The sequence below is a fragment of the Gymnoscopelus microlampas genome, assembly GCF_963454915.1.
Source record: "Gymnoscopelus microlampas genome assembly, chromosome: 19".
NCBI lineage: Eukaryota > Metazoa > Chordata > Actinopteri > Myctophiformes > Myctophidae > Gymnoscopelus > Gymnoscopelus microlampas.
Window position 1 is genome coordinate 46,297,580 of NC_139956.1, and position 17,353 is coordinate 46,314,932.

The window sequence follows — 17,353 nt, forward strand, 5'->3', positions numbered from 1 at the left end:
GGCCGCTACTCCTCCCACAGTTTATTTTTCCCACTTTAGTGCTATATGTCAAAATGACCGGTCTGACCGGGAATCGTGCGCTTGCATAAGGCTAAGAGATTGGTTGCATAGTTTAATTGATATTGATTTATTAGTGCATTAAATTTCCCCATCCACTTTAATGGAAAAGTGACAAAACTCAAATTCAAGATTTTTTTTCTCAGCAACCGTAAGAGCTAGAGTTACAAGACTTTGAGGGGCCTGTTTTACCAAAAATGCCAGAAATCACGAACAAAACGTCCGGTTAATCCCAAATTTAAATCACATGTCGAGGGTGGTTTACTCAACAAATTCCCAAAAGCATTTCCACTTTGACCCATAGGGGGCGCCACAAATGCGCAAAATGTAACCGTTTGATGCAAAAACATTATTTCGGGATGGATCGATCCTTTCAAAATGAAACGCAAGCGATCTCATGAGAGACGTGACAATGTAATTGGCGCAGCCTCCGACGGTATTCATTCCAGCGTATTCTTCCAGTCCCGGCGGCCGCAGCCCGCGACCGGCGTCGGCGCAACCACACTTTGCAATTGCCCTGAATTGCGACGTGTCTAGTTCCTAAACATAACCTCAGTAAAACGTATTCCTAACCTTATCCTCAGTAAAACAAATACAAGAACCACTCGGGGCGAGCGCTCCATGGAAAAAAATGGGGGCGAGTCTTTCTGTTACCATTCTCAGCTGAATTAAATTAAAATGATATATTATTAGTTGCATATAGCTATTAGTAGGCTATTAGAAGCCAAGACTGTTAGTTAGCTATTAGTTGCCTAGTAGGGAGCCTCCCTACCTTGACAATTAACTGTTTTGAAGGCAGGCAGGCTTAATAATATGAAGTGGATATAGACTTCACATGTACTATGGGAAACATTTCTCACACTTTTCTCATCAGCAACAGTGACGGTGAAGAAAAGGAAAGGCAATGTCACCCACTGTTATTTGCACTATGTGGAATTTATCCTCTGCATTTACCCATCCTAACTATTAGCAGTGGGTGCTATTATACAGTGAGGAAAAAGAGAATGTCTGCACACGATAGGCTGCTCCCCCGTCTTTTTAATTATTTTAACCAAAAGTGAACAACGTTTCGCCCATCAAGACTTAAGATATAATTAAATAGATAGATAGATAGATAGATAGATAGATAGATAGATAGATGTGTATGTATAGTGAACAATGTTTCGCCCATGCAGGGCTTCATCAAGATGTGATATAATTATTTCATTTATATTTGTGTGTGTGTGTGTGTGTGTGTGTGTGTGTGTGTGTGTGTGTGTGTGTGTGTGTGTGTGTGTGTGTGTGTGTGTGTGTGTGTGTGTGTGTGTGTGTGTGTGTGTGTGTGTGTGTGTGTGTGTGTGTGTGTGTGTTATAAGTGTGTTTATGTGCGCGTGTGCACGCACAAACTTGTGATCAGAAACACTTTGTCTCGCAAAATGGCTTGAGGATTGGGGAGAAGCGCTAGGAGAGAAGAAAAACAAATAGATTATAAGGGGGGGTGGGTTTGTTGGTGATTAGTGAGGGATTTTTGAGATTTGCAGATAAACCGCTGTGTTTAGTTTAAAAGACAGTTCAAGTGGCATGTTAATACACCATGGAGACTGTTGTAATGTTTGTTTTGTCTTTGGTTTGATGATGGAATAGGCTCTATGCACAGCAGACATTTTGGAGAAGAAAAAAAAAGAGTCAGGGTGCTGATATTGTGCATGTTGGCTCACTAGAAATACTAGTGGGTCTTAAAGTGTGGTCCAGGGACCCTCATGGTTCCTTGAGAGGGTGTAACTCTGAGAGTGTACAAATGGAACCAAATGGACCCTCCCGGGTCCATTTGGTTCCATTTGTACACTCAGGATAATCTTGTCTCATCAGATCACACACTACAGGATTCTATCCAGATTCTAACACAGCAATAATACATTAAAAATAATAAAATACATTAAAAATATCACCAGCCACGTTGGCTGGCTGCCTTGATCTGCAATGTTATTATCATTATTAGTAGCCTATATTATTATTAAATATTATTATTCTATATTAAATAAAGTTAACACATCATTACAATACGAACATTTTCAACCATTAAAATCATTTAAAGATTTTTATGAGCATACTGACTGGCGATTATGGCAAATATTTCTCTCTCGCTTTGTGTGTGTGTGTGTGTGTGTGTGTGTGTGTGTGTGTGTGTGTGTGTGTGTGCGTGCCTCTCTCTCATTCTCTCTCTCTCTCTCTCTCTCTCTCTCTCTCTCTCTCTCTCTCTCTCGCTGGCTAGAACTAAATGTGTGAAAGTGTCCTTTTACAAAGTCCTGTAATTCTATTCTCTGCTCCAAAATGTGAATAAAGAACCAACTGACACTTTATTATGCTATATGTGAGAAATTGATATGAGAAATTGATGGGAATTACAGTGCAGGTAACATTTCTATAGCTACAGGTGAAAGAAGTAAAAAGCATTCAGCACCTGCTCAACCCATTTCAATGCATCCGATCTGAACACTTGCACTCACGTTCCAATAATTGGGGTTGTATATTTCAAACACTATTCTTCAATAATCCTTGGAAAGAAAAGAAAATCACAGAGAAAGCTTTTGTTTCCCCTGCGTCCCCTGACATCATTATATTGCATTATTACTGCTGCTCCCATAGATTTTAAGCTAGCGTGCTTTCACTTCATGCACGAGGACGCTAGAAACGCGTTTTGTGCGTCTCCGCCACATTAATAGGAATGCGCTTCTCACCAGGTGTACATTCATTCATTCAAGATGTATTTATTCTCGAAATTACACTGAGTAATTAAACTCATTTGCAGTGTCGTCGAGTAATACAATACAGTGCAAATTCAACATCACAGTTTGAAAATACATTACATCTGGGAATTGGAAAAGAGAAAGGCATACAGTACATGTGAGATATAAAAAGTTACAAAAATAAATCAAGACAGAGTTCTAAAAACAATTACACATTGTGGTGACCTGTTTGGTCACCAGAGTTGTAGTCTGCAGGTCATGCCATGTGGTAGGACCACAGACGCTAAAAGCAGATCTACCAAATTCAGAGTTGACCTTGGGCACCTTAAATGTGAGAAAACTACTTGAACGGGTGTGATAGGGTCCAGCGGGGGCCCATTCCAAAAATGATGAGATGTAGCTAGGACAATCTCCAAGTATGGCTTTATATAAGAACAGATGCCAATGCAGTTCTCGTCTCTCTGCCAAGGAGAGCCATCCAACCTTGTTATATAAAATACAATGGTGAGTACCATAACTCACATAAAACGTAGCTCTTCCTTAAAGCTGATGGCACCCAAAAATCAGATTGGTATAATTCATGTAGTGCCAAAAATACACCCATGACCAATTCAGGCCGTGTTGCGCCAGGCGCTAACACATTGCGCCCACATGTGTCCTGTAGAAAGTTAAGTAGAAAGTAAGTAGAAAGTAACCATGCACCATGGCTCAAAGATCTGCAGTGAAAATAGGGCCCAAAGTCGGCTGTCTACTTTACTATCCAGTTTATTTGTATCTAATATCTAGAATACCATCTGAGGTCATGCTTAGAACACTGCACATTTAGAAACAAGCCAGCCTGGCAAAGGTATTGTAATTAATTAATTATTACTACTTTTCCAGGTACTGGCTGCCTTGTAACCCAGATAACAATGGAAACTGGTATGAAGCTATTGCAACAGAAAACTGTGTTGAGTTTTATGATGGGTCTGGCCATCCAACTAGAGGATGGAACGATGGGCCGTCTTCTTATACTAACTACTGGACCTGTGTAAGTATTATGTGCTGAAACCGTCATTTTCACAATGTATCAGTTAGCTGGTGTGTGTTGAGCTACATGATGGCTGTGTTTGCGTCTGGATGTTGTTGTGGGGCAGAAGATGCTCTCATCCCATTCTCTTATCAATAGTCCGAAAACAGCTTGTGTTCAAAGAGTCATTTGAATCTATCTGCATCACTTACGGTAACCAAATCAAAATCTAGGTTTTGGCACCTGTGGTATAGTTTCAAGCACTTATGACATAGCTATCTAAATGCGTACACACACACACACACACACACACACACACACACACACACACACACACACACACACACACACACACACACACACACACAGTGGGAATTACAGTGCAGGTAACATTTCTATAGCTACAGGTGAAAGAAGTAGAAAGCATGCAGCACCTGCTCAACCCTTTCAATTCACCCGATCTGAACACATGCACTCACGTTCCAATAATTGGGGTTGTATTTCAAACTCTGGAGAAACTATTCTCCATTAATCCTTGGAAATAAAAGAAAAGCACCGAGAAAGCTTTTGTTTCCCTTGCGTCCCCTGACATTATTGCATTACTGCTGCTCCCATAAATTATAAGCTAGCGTGCTTTCACTTCTATGCACATGGTGATGTGAATCTGTTTGTGTCTTTGTCTTAATGTCATAATACAAAATTGAATGTTTTTGGACATATAAGGTTTCTTTCTGACCAACAGCGACGTTATTCAAAAGGATTGCGTTACATGTGTTAATACGTGTGAGCGAGCAGCGCTTGAAAGGGAGGTGGGGAGGATATAAGATAGCTGCTGCATGCTGGGTCACTAGTCAGTGAGTTTAGGTTTGTGCTGGGTCACTGTCAGTGAGGTTAGCTTTCTACCGGGTCACTACAGTGAGGTTAGCTTTGTGCTGGGTCACTACAGTGAGGTTAGCTTTGTACTGGGTCACTACTGTGAGGTTAGCTTTGTGCTGGGTCACTAGTCAGTTTCAGGATGAAGGCTTGCGGTGCTTTCCTGTTTTTGCTCTTCTGTCTTGCTGTCAACGCTGCAGGTAAGCTCAATGACATTTAACCACTTAAACCCTCTTAACCCATTAAGACCTGAGACCAACTGTACAAATGCCTTCTAAATCAGTAGTTCTCAAACTTTTTCATGCCACGGGCCTGCATCTGAAAATGTTTTGTGCCAGGGACCCCAAGAAAAGATTTGTGTTAAAAAAAAAACGTTTTCAGAAATGTGCTATTTATAATTGTTATCCCTCGATTTTGTAACCCTTTTTTCACCCGGTGCCAATTTGCTAAGTGATCCTCCCCCCACCAGCCTAGGGAGGCCAGGGCCGAGCTCATGCCTCCTTCAATGCATGAGAGCCAACTGACCTTTTTGTCACCTGACAGGGGAGAGTTTCCCTGGTTGGACGTCGTGCAATTTTTTTAGAACCACTGTTCTAAAAAAAGAAGTAGTATGCTATTATTTGCATTCCTGTCACTAAGTCAATCAGCATGTTTAATTTAGTGCAATTTACAGAATAGGGAACTACTGAACAGTGTTTATCTCTGCTTGAGTCTCTAAAACATACTTCTCGTGACTTCTTGTCCCATGTTTTTTATTTAAACGCTTCATTTAAGCATTTTAGATTTCGATCGATTTGTTTGTTTCTGGTTTTGTCGTTTCGGTTCATACTTTGGCTGCAGAAATGACTTGAACTATTGTATCTGATCAATCTATCGAATTATCTTATCTTGTTTTATGTCATCTTATATCATTAGGTGAATTCATACACTAAAATACAATGGATTGTAGTGTTGAACACTGTTAATATTGACAGATTTTTTTAATTTAGTTTTAGTCAGTCTTTTGAATAAAATTCCATTTAGTTTTTGAAATTAGATGTTTTACTTTTGGTCTAGTTTTATTTGACTAAATACTATATGATGCGATTTTAGTCAACTAATCTTACAGTTGATTTAGTCGACTAAAATGTATTTTGGCAGACCTCGTATTGCCTGATTTATACTTGTATATAGCTGTGTGCCGAAAATAGCCGATCTACAAGCTCACAACGCGTCTTTGTGAGCTTGTAGGTCGGCCATTTTCGGAGCGAGACACCTGTGCGCAGCGAAGCATATGATAAAATGACTTGCCTTAGTTCTACTGGATCTCTTCTCAAATGTTGAGAATTTTTAGTCCCTGACATTTTAGTCTAGTTTTTATTTGTTGACGAAATTGTCAATATATTTCGTCATTTTTTTATTTAGTTTTTATTATGTTTTCGTCAGTAAAAAAAGGTAGCCGACGAACAGTTTTTGTCATAGTTTTAAGTCGACAGAATTAACCCATTAAAACCGGGAAAGTATCTGTGTCATTTTAGATTTTTAGCGTTGGCTATTCAAATACAGCAGATATACTATCTAATATTACGCAGCGCGCCACTGCGAGCTTGTACATCTGTTATTTTTGAAAATCTTGAATAATTCTGAATTACAAAATAGCTTGAGAACCACTGATTCAGAGGGCATTTGAAGGATCGGCCTCAGGTTATTTAACACTGGTGTTGAACCATGTTGCCAACCGACCCTCTCTACCCAGGTGAGGCTGCCTTTCCCCGTGGTTCAGATCGCCAACCTGCCGCGCCACGACTTCCAGGTCCTCGACTGCGTTCACAACCTGGAGGTCGAGAACTGCAAACTGGTAGGGTGACACAGCCACACACGCACAAACACGAATGAACGTGAAATAAAACAATCTTTTGTAACCCATTAAGACAGTGGTTCTCAACCTGTGGGTCGGGACCCCCAGGGGGGGTCGGCCACATGACTTTAGCGGGGTCCCCAGATGACAATTAATTGACAATTTAAGGACTTTTAAAGGGATATTTCACTTTCAAAAAAACTTTGGGTCATTTTATCGTCTACTCAGGCTTTTGTGAGCCCCCCAGACCATTTTTAAGTTGCTTGATTCAGTATTTAGATATTTGATATTCATTTTATCAGATACGCCCCCTTACGTGCCATCCTAATACGTGAGGGGGGCGTGTTTTTTTGATTGCTTTGTTCATTTTTTTTTTGGGGGGGGGGGGGGGGGGGGACATATATTAATTAATTAATACAATAAAAAAAAAAAAGTATAACATAAATGAAAAAAGTAATAAAAAAAACCCGGCCCCCTCGCGTATTAGGAGGGCAGGGTGAGTCACCAGAACCAAGGATGGGTGTTTTTGATGAATCTAACATGTTGAAAATGGAGTTTGAAGTTATAATGGGTTTGTATAGGAAGGGGGCGTGTCTGATAAAATGAATATCAAATCTAAATATCGAATCAAGCAACTTAAAAACGGTCTGGGGGGCTCCCAAAAGCCTGAGTAGACGATAAAATGACCCAACGTTTTTTTGAAAGTGAAATATCCCTTTAAGACCTTTTTTTTGTTTTTTAAAGAAAAAAAAGTAAATTACTGCATCAAAAGTAAACAGCAAACTGTACTGGTCAAAAAAACTGGTCAAACAAGCTTGTAGATCTGCTATTTTCACAATATTTATCTGTGGAACCGAGTGGGGGTCCCCAGTTAAAATATAATTATTTTGGTGGTCACGGCCTGAAAAGGTTGAGAACCACTGATCTAAACCCAACCCATCTATGTTTCTTAAGATGGTACTCATTACAGGTTTCCAGACCACATCATCCCCTCCCTGTTAGGTACCTTTGAATGTGCTGTAGCCTAAAAGCTGCTGTTCTGCTCTCCAAGTGTATTAACCCCTGACCCCCCTCCTCCTTTGGCAGGTAGAGCACACTCTGAGGGACCCAATGTCATTTATTCCAGAAAACATGTGTCATTATGGATTGTATTTGTTGTAACAGCCCAGCAGGGGGCTCCATACATTTTATGTGTTATTCTGAGCTCTATTGATTCATTGAATACATAGGACCACCTCTGTGCTGTTTAATTTATTTTAATGATAAAGTATTCAATCACAATCAATCAATAAAGGAACAAAGCTATTTACTTATATAATATAAACACAGTAGCCACGGCGTGTGCGCAGAATTTACGGTTGGCGTAGGCCACCTATCATTGCTCACTACACAGTTTCCACGTCGCAACATAATTTATTCCACTCACCACATTACAGACAAAACGGAAGGTGAAACAGTTTCGTACCGTTTACCGTGCGCACCACCGACACCGAACGGCGACGGCTTTAGCCGAAACAACACGAAGCGCCGCCATTGAACTCTGCGCATCTCCACAACAACACACAAGCAGGTCCTTCGCTTAAACTCCCCCCCCCTTCTTACGTACCTCTTTTGTTCCACCCAGGCGGTTACTTTCACTTCACTCATGTCTCTATCAATCACAATATGTCCGTCCTTCACGTGCCATGTACATCCCAAACACAAAAATAAACGGCGACGGGCACACTACAGCGTGTTGTCCTGCTGCATTTGGCTAGGTTCATGACACCAAAGGATTCGACAGTGATGTCATCATTATGCAACCCGGAAGTACAAATACCAAGGATACGTCAGTGATGTCAGTCGGGATGCCAGGTTTTCAAAAACAAGCAGCAGAAACAAGCAAGGACGTTCATGAAAAAACAAAAAGCAGCCAAAGGGGTCCGCCATGTTCCAGGGGGGTCCCCGGGGGTCCCAACACTCCCAGGGGGTCCGCGGACCCCCACATAAAAAATAAATATATACATTTTTTTCACATTTTTTTTTTTTACTTTTGGAAAGTTCTATCCCACCATTTTGGTACCCCAAAATAAGCGTGCCCTCACAGCCCTAGAGCCCCGTGCGCGGCTAGGGGGTCGGCCGCCCGTAGGGCGGCCGGACCTCTAGTTGTTCATATTAGAGCTGGGTAAGTAACCAAAAATGGAACGCAACCAACATTTAGAACCTCTTACCTCTTAAAGCTGGTCAATTAAGAAATAGAAACATGATAAATGGTTATTTTCAAGCCTTCTTTTATGTCATATGCCATCATAAGATATTGAATCCATTTTCTCACTGTGTTATTTTTCTCTGTGTTGTCTTGTGACCCACAGTAAGATGTCGTCGTCCTAATGCTGAGTTCAACAAGTGTGGTCCAGGTTGTATTCCCAGCTGTAAGGAACCCTCCATCAGCCTCTGTAGCCGCCCCTGCAGAGGTGGCTGCTTCTGTAAGCCGGGCTACGTCTTAAACGGACGCCGCTGTGTCAAACTGGAGACATGTGGCTGTCTGGATGAACACAACAACTACTACGAGGTTAGACGCCATACATTACAATGCTCATGTAAATGATCTATAGATTATCTATGGATGATCTGAGTCAATGAGGATGTCATTAACTGAGAGGAGCATAAATGATTACAAGACATGATATGAGAGAACAATTCCATATATAAATTAGACTTAAGACTGACTTCATGCCCTGTCTTATGTTTGTCAGCCTGGAGAGATCAGATTTGGTGTCGGCTGCTCCACGCTGTGTCGCTGTGCAGGGAACTACAAATGGGAGTGTGATGATAATTCCTGTGACGCCACAGAAGGGTGTCGTGAGGTCAACGGAGTAGCAGGCTGCTATCCCAAAGGTGATCATATTAACACATTGATTGCCATGGACTTAATATTACATCATCTCAAAATCCAACGGTTCACTGCCAAAGACGTAATATTGTGTCATCATGGTCATTGTGATTACGCAAGAGGGCACCAACCAATGAATAATAATAATAATAATACATAGGATTTATATCTAGGTACTCAAAGTCGCTTTACAGAGCAGGATAAAAACAACTTTATTATGAAGAACTAGTTAAAACAAGATATGAAATATTGTCATATTATACCAGGTTGCTTATTTCTCTCACTAAACATGGCAACGTTTTTAGATCCTATATGGTTGCTTATTTCTCTCACTAAACATGGCAACGTTTTTAGATCCCATATGGTTGCTTATTTCTCTCACTGAACATGGCAAAGTTTTTAGATCCCATATTCTTAGAGGACATTGAGCAACAGCGCCACTTAGTTACCATAGAGTTACATACAGTGGCCGAACACAGTATTGTGGGTCGTCTTTAGATCACATATTCTGAGAGGACATTGAGCCCTCATTTGCTAAAGGACCAGCCAATGAGGAAAAAGTGACACAAAAGTCAGGACTAGCGAGTGTAGTTTTACCAGGTTTTGCAACCTGGTAAAAAGTTTTAAACTATAAAAGAAAGGTAAACAAAAGTGTGGGTTTTATATTAAACATTGTTAGGGTGGGGGCAGCTCTGATGTGAGCTGGGAGTGAGTTGAATGATGCCTTGACTTCCAGAGAAGCATAGACCCGGAAATTACGCTTTTTTTTTTAAATCACCCGGTCCACTGCAATGTTATTTATAAAAAAATGATTTATCTCTGATTTCTTTTCCCAGAGTAGAGCTATATTCAACTGCCAATAACTACAGAACGAACGATCGCGGTTACAATGTTTTTTTTTTCTTTTTCGGTGGATAGAAGAGAGACTCGTCTTTCCACCGAGACATTGTTTGCTTACACCCGGGTAGAAATAAAAATCGCCAAACAGACTCAAAATAAGGTAAAACCACTGGCAGTGACGGATGAATTAATTAATGAATTAATACCTCGCAATGAATGTGTTAAGAGAAACACTTGAAACCCAGCCCTATATATGTGAATATCTCTGACTGACTGACTGACTGACTGGGTGCAGCCACACATTTCCGTTTGCGACCGTTCAGCGTCGGTTCCGCGTCGGTTCCGTTCGCCGCGAACGGAAACGGACGCGGAACGGTCGCGAACGGAAATGTGTGTATGTACCCACTGACTGACTGACTGAAGTGTTGAAGTTACGGCATTGGTCAGCCGGTTGGTCTAATAATGAACTTGCCAATCGCAGAACAAACATCCTTCCAAGCTATGGGAAGGAGTCTATGCTCTCATTAACTTATATCTTCATCCACCATGTTTCATATAGCCACATCCACCTGCATAGCCTCTGGAGACCCACACTACACCACCTTTGACCGTCGCAAGTACGACTTCATGGGCACCTGCACCTATGTGATGTCTAAACCCTGCAACTGCTCGATGCCCTACTTCGAGGTCCTTGCCGACAACGAAATCAGCCCCACCAATCCTACCGTTTCCTACTTGAAGGCTGTGCACGTGTACGTGCGCACGATGACGATTTCCATCTGGATTTCCATACTGAATGGAGGCACAGTACAGGTGTGGTACCCAAATTAGTGATCAATTAGTGCCTGCAGATGTTGACAGTGGCGTATTTGATGAAATTGCTTAACAGCTTGGCTGTTAAGCACGCGCTACATGGAGCTCATCTTTTAGGTGTTTAAAAAATCCCACTTCATCTTGCAGTCAGTAACCAATCAGGACAGATCTGAAAGGAGAGGGAGAGAAATAGGCAAAGAGTTTCTATGTCTCCCTGACAACAACAACAACAACAACAACAACAACAACAACAACAACAACAATGTGTCTGCGTTCTAGCAATTAAGTATTGTGGAAAAATATACTGGAAACTTAGAGTGGAGAGCCCATGTGTGTGTATGTGTCGCCGCAAGTGCCAAACGGATGATCATAAATCCAAAAGTGTAAATAACAGAGCTTAGATAATGACATTATAAGAATCAGCAGACTCAAGGAAATGTTTAACGTAATATGTTAGAGTCTGCAGATATTATTATTATCATATATGTCTGTACTGTAAATACTGTGCCCCAACAACAATTTATAATTCTAGATTTTCAGGCCAAACCTAGTTCTATGTTGCGCTGATAAGAGCAATGGTCACCAAAGTATGGCCTTTTGAAGTGTTAAACAATGCTATAACACTGCTGCCGTGCTGTAACACTGCCACTGAGCAGCGATGCACTTGCAGCACCCAGGGTCCGCTGTGATACCTGTGCAACCTTGTGTTAAGGAGGTAGGGCAAAGACATTATCAGAGTGGGAATAAATTGCAACTTCACTAATTTCCGGTGGTCGGATCGACTTCCTGTCTCTACGACCACTTTCTTGTAAAACCGGAAGTGAACAGATCCTCTTCCGGGTTGCACCATTGAACTCCACACAGAGAGTGCGTGGGTGAAGTTTCTAGGCAATCCGACAAACCGGAAGTGGTCATTTTATATTAAATTGGAAGTCTGTAGCATGCTGTGAACTGGAGTTATGGCTGTTTAAAGCCCAGCCAATAGGAACACAACGAGGGGCTTAAGTGATTACAGTCTGTCCCGTGAGACCACCCACCAACTGTCAAGCCTGTAGCATGCTGGGAACTGGAGTTATAGCTAGGAACACATAGGGGGCGGAGCAATGGTGCTTCTGTGTGGCCCCTGTGTGGCTATTCTGATGGCAGACCCCTGACCAGTGTTGTTGGCAAGTTTGGTGTGGATAGGAGCAACGGTGTGCCTCGCATGTCCGCAGGTTACGTTTGTGACGTCCACCGTCCGCCTGCCCGCCCGCCCACCCACCCGCATACCCATTAAGCAATGTTAATACATTATAGGGAGGAATCTTGAAATGTGTCCTCTTCACTCTCTTTCAAAACTCAAGACTCAAGGAAATGTGCTGATAAAATGCTCTTGTGTTGCTCTTGCGTAGGTGAGTGTGCCCCCCGGGCCCCCCGGCCCCCCGGCCCCCCTGTCTGGAGTGATTACTCCAGCCAGTGGTGTCTCTGTGTTCAAGTCTGTTACACTACTCTACACTGTAGAGATGGACTTTGGTGTGACCGTCCACTACGATGGAAACCACTTCATGGACATCAAAGTGACCGAAGAGTGAGTGAAACCCATAACCGACTGTTATTTGAATCATTTCAAATCATAATTGAATCATAATTTAAAGATACTTACGGTAACTGAACAGGTGTCCTATGAATGAATTCCTCTCCACTCTTTCCTTTGCCTCCACCTGGTGACCTGCAGTTACAAGGCCAAATTGTGTGGTCTGTGTGGAGACTACAATGGCAATGCCATGGATGACATGCGAAAGCCAGACGGCATCGTGACCAATGACCCCAATGTGTTCGGACACAGCTGGGTGACCGACCCCAAGTGAGTAACGTTAACAGGAACGCAGAATCCCTCACTCACACACACACACACACACACACACACACACACACACACACACACACACACACACACACACACACACACACACACACACACACACACACATTTAAACATAAACACGAACAACCACCATTTCCCTGCTTGTGTCTCCATAGCTGTAAAGAGAAGCCCAGGCGTCCTAGACGTCGTAGATGTACGGATGAGGAACGGGATCTGTATGTGAGCTCTGGATACTGTGGCGTCCTGTTGGACAAGACGGGACCCTTTGCTGTCTGTCACCGCAAGGTCAACCCCAATGTGAGTGCTAATACACACACAAATATCACACAAGCACACAATGCATATGCACTCAAACACACACTTCTTAATATGTATTTGCTCGTTTATTTAGGGCTACTTCAGGGACTGTCTGTTTGACCTGTGTGAGCTGGGCGGGGCCAAGCCCGTCCTTTGTGAGGCCATTGAAGCCTACGTCAATGAGTGCCAGGACCGTGGAGTCAACATCACTGCTTGGAGGAACCAAAAATTCTGCCGTGATTCCATTGCAGACAGGGGCACGAAATTCAGCACGTCCCTGATTGCAGACCAGTGGAGGGTGGAGGAATGGATGGATGAGGAGATGAATGCAGAGAGTGAGGTGGAAGGAGAGTGAGAAATGAATTGATGGCGGGTCATACCAGTGTTGTTGTGTGTTGTTTTCTTAAATCAGTGCAGAACAAGTTATTATGCATCTATTTCTCATCTTATTATCATCATTTATAACATCTCACCATTTGTTATATTTCAAATTGTTTTATTTCATTTAACAATTAACATTCTAATTAACTGATTATGTGCTTTAAGAATGTTAGCTGTATATTCATTTAAAACATGAATGTACAGATTTTTAAAAAAATGTAATCTGATTCCTGTTTTTATGTCTTCAATGTAGCTCAAATCACTTTGAGCTGCTTGCTTTGTAGGAAATAATCCATAATAAAGTTGTTTATGGAGACAACAATCATTATTGTTTTTATTATTATTATTATGATTATGATTATTATTATTATTACTATTATACATTATTATTATTATTCGTATTATTATTATTATTATTATCGTCATAAATGTAATGTACGCATCCTACCTGGTTCATGGTTTAATGCAGGGGTTTTCAACGGATTTTGACCCAGGGACCACCATTCTGACTAAGAGCAACCTGGGGAGGGGTGGGGTGGGTCCATCATAGACCCACCCCACACAATAGTGGTGGTGTGGGGTTCATGCACCGCTGGGACCTTTTTGCAAGTTACAGTGTGCAAACTGTAATAAGTAAATGTGCCAGTCTTATTTTTTTCTATAGGGTTCATGCACCATTCCACTTGTTACTCGCTAATCACACTATCACAGGCTACATTCATGAGCTGGACAAAAAAGCATTTTATTATCAGTAAAGAGTAGGGATGTTCGATAGAACCCTCAAAGGAATTAACCCACGCAAAGCACCGGGTCCCTATGGGATAAGGGGTTATGTGCTTAAGGAGTGTAGGGAACAGCTCAGCCCTGTACTGAGACACATGTTCCAGTTATCAGTAGATACGCACTACATTCCAAAAGCGTGGAAAACTTCACTTATAGTTCCAGTGCCGAAAATGTCCAATCCCAAAGTCCTTAATGACTATCGGTCAGTTGCCTTGACATCATTGATAATCAAAAGCTTGGAGCGCATTATTTTAAATGACCTCCTTAGTAATGTGCATCAACATGAAATGGACCCCTTGCAGTTTGCATATAGAAAGGGGAGGGGCACTGATGACGTTTTTCTTCTTATGCTTAATAAGATCTATTATCATCTAGATCAACCTAAAAAGACACAGTATGCTCGGGTACTTTTTGTAGATTTTTCTTCGGCATTTAACACGATGAGACCTCATATTCTAATGAGGAAACTGTATGACCTGGGTGTTAACACCAATATCATCAGATGGGTGGAGTCCTTCCTGACTGATCGGGTACAACATGTCAGGTTGAATAAAGCAATATATCTCCCTATTACAACCAACACGGGGGCTCCGCAAGGGAGCGTGATCTCAACGGTATTGTTCACTCTGTACACAGGAGTGACTCAGATAAGGGTGCAATACGTTAGTCCGACAGCGCATTCCTCCGACAGCGCAGTGCTCCGACATTAAACAGTAAACCCGAACCAAACCCGCACCCTAACCCTAACCGCACGCGGATGCCACATAGTCGGAGAAAAGGTCTGTCGGATTAACGCATGCCTCCCCTCAGATAACACCTGTATTGTTAAATTTGCCGACGACACAGCTATTGTTGGTCTGATTGAAAATGATGAGATAAGCTACCGAAGAACAGTGGATGAGTTTGCTGGTTGGTGCAAGAGTAACTTCCTTCAGTTGAATATTAAGAAAACTAAAGAGGTTATATTTGATTTTAGGACTAACTGTGCTCATGATGCACACCAGCAAATAGTTATTGATGGGCATGGGGTGGCGACTGTTGAGGAATACAAGTATTTGGGTACAACGATTGATTCCAAGCTGACATGGAATTCCAACACTGATGCCATCTATGAGAAAGGTCAGCAGGGTCTGCATTTTATGCGCAGACTGAGACAGTATGACGTGGAAAAAAGCGTAATGGTACTCTTCCATCGATCCTTCGTGGAGAGTGCATTGACTTTCTGTTTTGTTTCCTGGTATGGCTCATTATCATTGATTAATAAGAACAAACTCCATAAAATCATCAATGTATCCAGCAAGATAGCTGGGGTAAAAATAGCAGATATACAAGCTCATAGTGCGGCCCAGAGTGCAGCGCTATGAGCTTGTAGATCTGCCTTTTTTTTTTTGCTTGAAAATGTGTGGAAATCTTTGAATATATATTTGTTAAAGCGAACATTTGTAACTCAAATCTTTGCTTCTGGTGGGTCCCTGGAAAAAATAATAATTTTGAGATGGGGTCCACGGCCAAAAATACATAATCTAAAAAGGTTTTAGAGAAGCAGAAGCACATTCAGGCCACAACCTGGATAATAGGCATATATATATATATATATATATATATATATATATATATATATATATATATATATATATATATATATATATATATATATACATATATACATATATACATATATACATATATATATACATATATATATATATAATATTACCCTTATAATATATATAAAATCACAATAAAAAAAATGCAGATCTACAAGCTTTTTTTTTTTGGGGGGGGGGGGGGGGGGCATATATGTTGTGGTATAAAAAGTCATGCCATCCTTTATTCTGGGAGATAGTGGAGGTGGTAAGCAACATTTGACTTCAAGTCATGATACAAAGGTCCCCTTTGGTATGGAAGTACCTTAGGGCCATAGGAAAATAATAAGATAAATAATAATAATAATAATAAGATAAATAATAAGATGCCCTTTCTTTGACTTTGGTGCACACTTGCTGTGTAGGTTCAAGGTTACTTTATTTTGTCTCCCTGTGCATTTCATACACAATGCAATACAAAACAAAACAAAACACGTGGTGACACATGTATAACACCTAACATCATTCACTTGTTGTTTAGGCCTATTCATCACCCTCCAGCATACTATATCACCCCAGCGAACATACTGTACCTAATGCACAATATCAAAAGCTTCTACCCCGCTGTCTACGACTACCCTCAGGATGGAGTCCATTGAGGAGTGTGATTGACAGAGGAACGAGCTTACGTGCTTATTATTAGTGCCTATATCGCCATGCAGGGACCCTATATCTCCTCCCTGATGGCAGTAACTCATTCTCACTGGGTATAGCACATGGGACGGGTTAGACACAATGTTCTTAGCCTGCCTAATGGTGGACTGTTCAAAAATAACTTGGGGCTGATGGGGGGGGTGTAGACATACCCATAATCTTAGCCTGGGACCAGACGAATCTGCGAGTGCAAAAATAAAATGCACTCTGCGATTTGGGTCTGGCACCGCTCCATAGAGAATCCATTTCCTGCTCCAGAAGACGTGGGTCCCGCCAATCAATCTATCAAAAAAAAATATATATAATGGTTTTTTTTTAATTATTAAACATTTTAGACAGAATGTATTTATTACAGTATCTTATCTTTAATTACATTACTATTACATAAATAATCATCCAAGACGGCAAAGATGCGTGCAATCATTCAACGCAGAGTCGCAGCGGAACCATGGAGCAGAACGTCATGTCACCTCGGACTCACCTCACTGACCCCATTCAGAGCAGCAGCAGCAAAGATGAGCGTCAGCAAGCGCCGAAAAGTTTATACAGAGAACAGGCACTTTAACCCAAAATGGACGGATGCTTTCGCATTCATTTTACCATCTCATGCCAATTCAATACCACTATGTTTAATTTGCCTGAACACAGTGTCAGTTGTTAAGATCGACAATATAAGGCGCCACTACGAAAGGATACATAAA

General features: G+C 41.5%; 1 protein-coding gene across 1 annotated transcript in view; it reads left to right on the forward strand.

Moving 5' to 3' along the window:
• Nucleotides 1–17,100: 17,100 nt before the first annotated feature.
• LOC311034551 (zonadhesin-like) overlaps nt 17,101–17,353 on the forward strand; it is a gene marked incomplete at both ends in the record, with an annotated part of 32,869 nt that continues 32,616 nt past the window's right edge. Inside the window, one exon of the mRNA XM_084042431.1 lies at nt 17,101–17,173. Coding sequence (XP_083898557.1) covers nt 17,101–17,173 — 73 coding nt within the window. The remainder of the gene's footprint in view (nt 17,174–17,353) is intronic.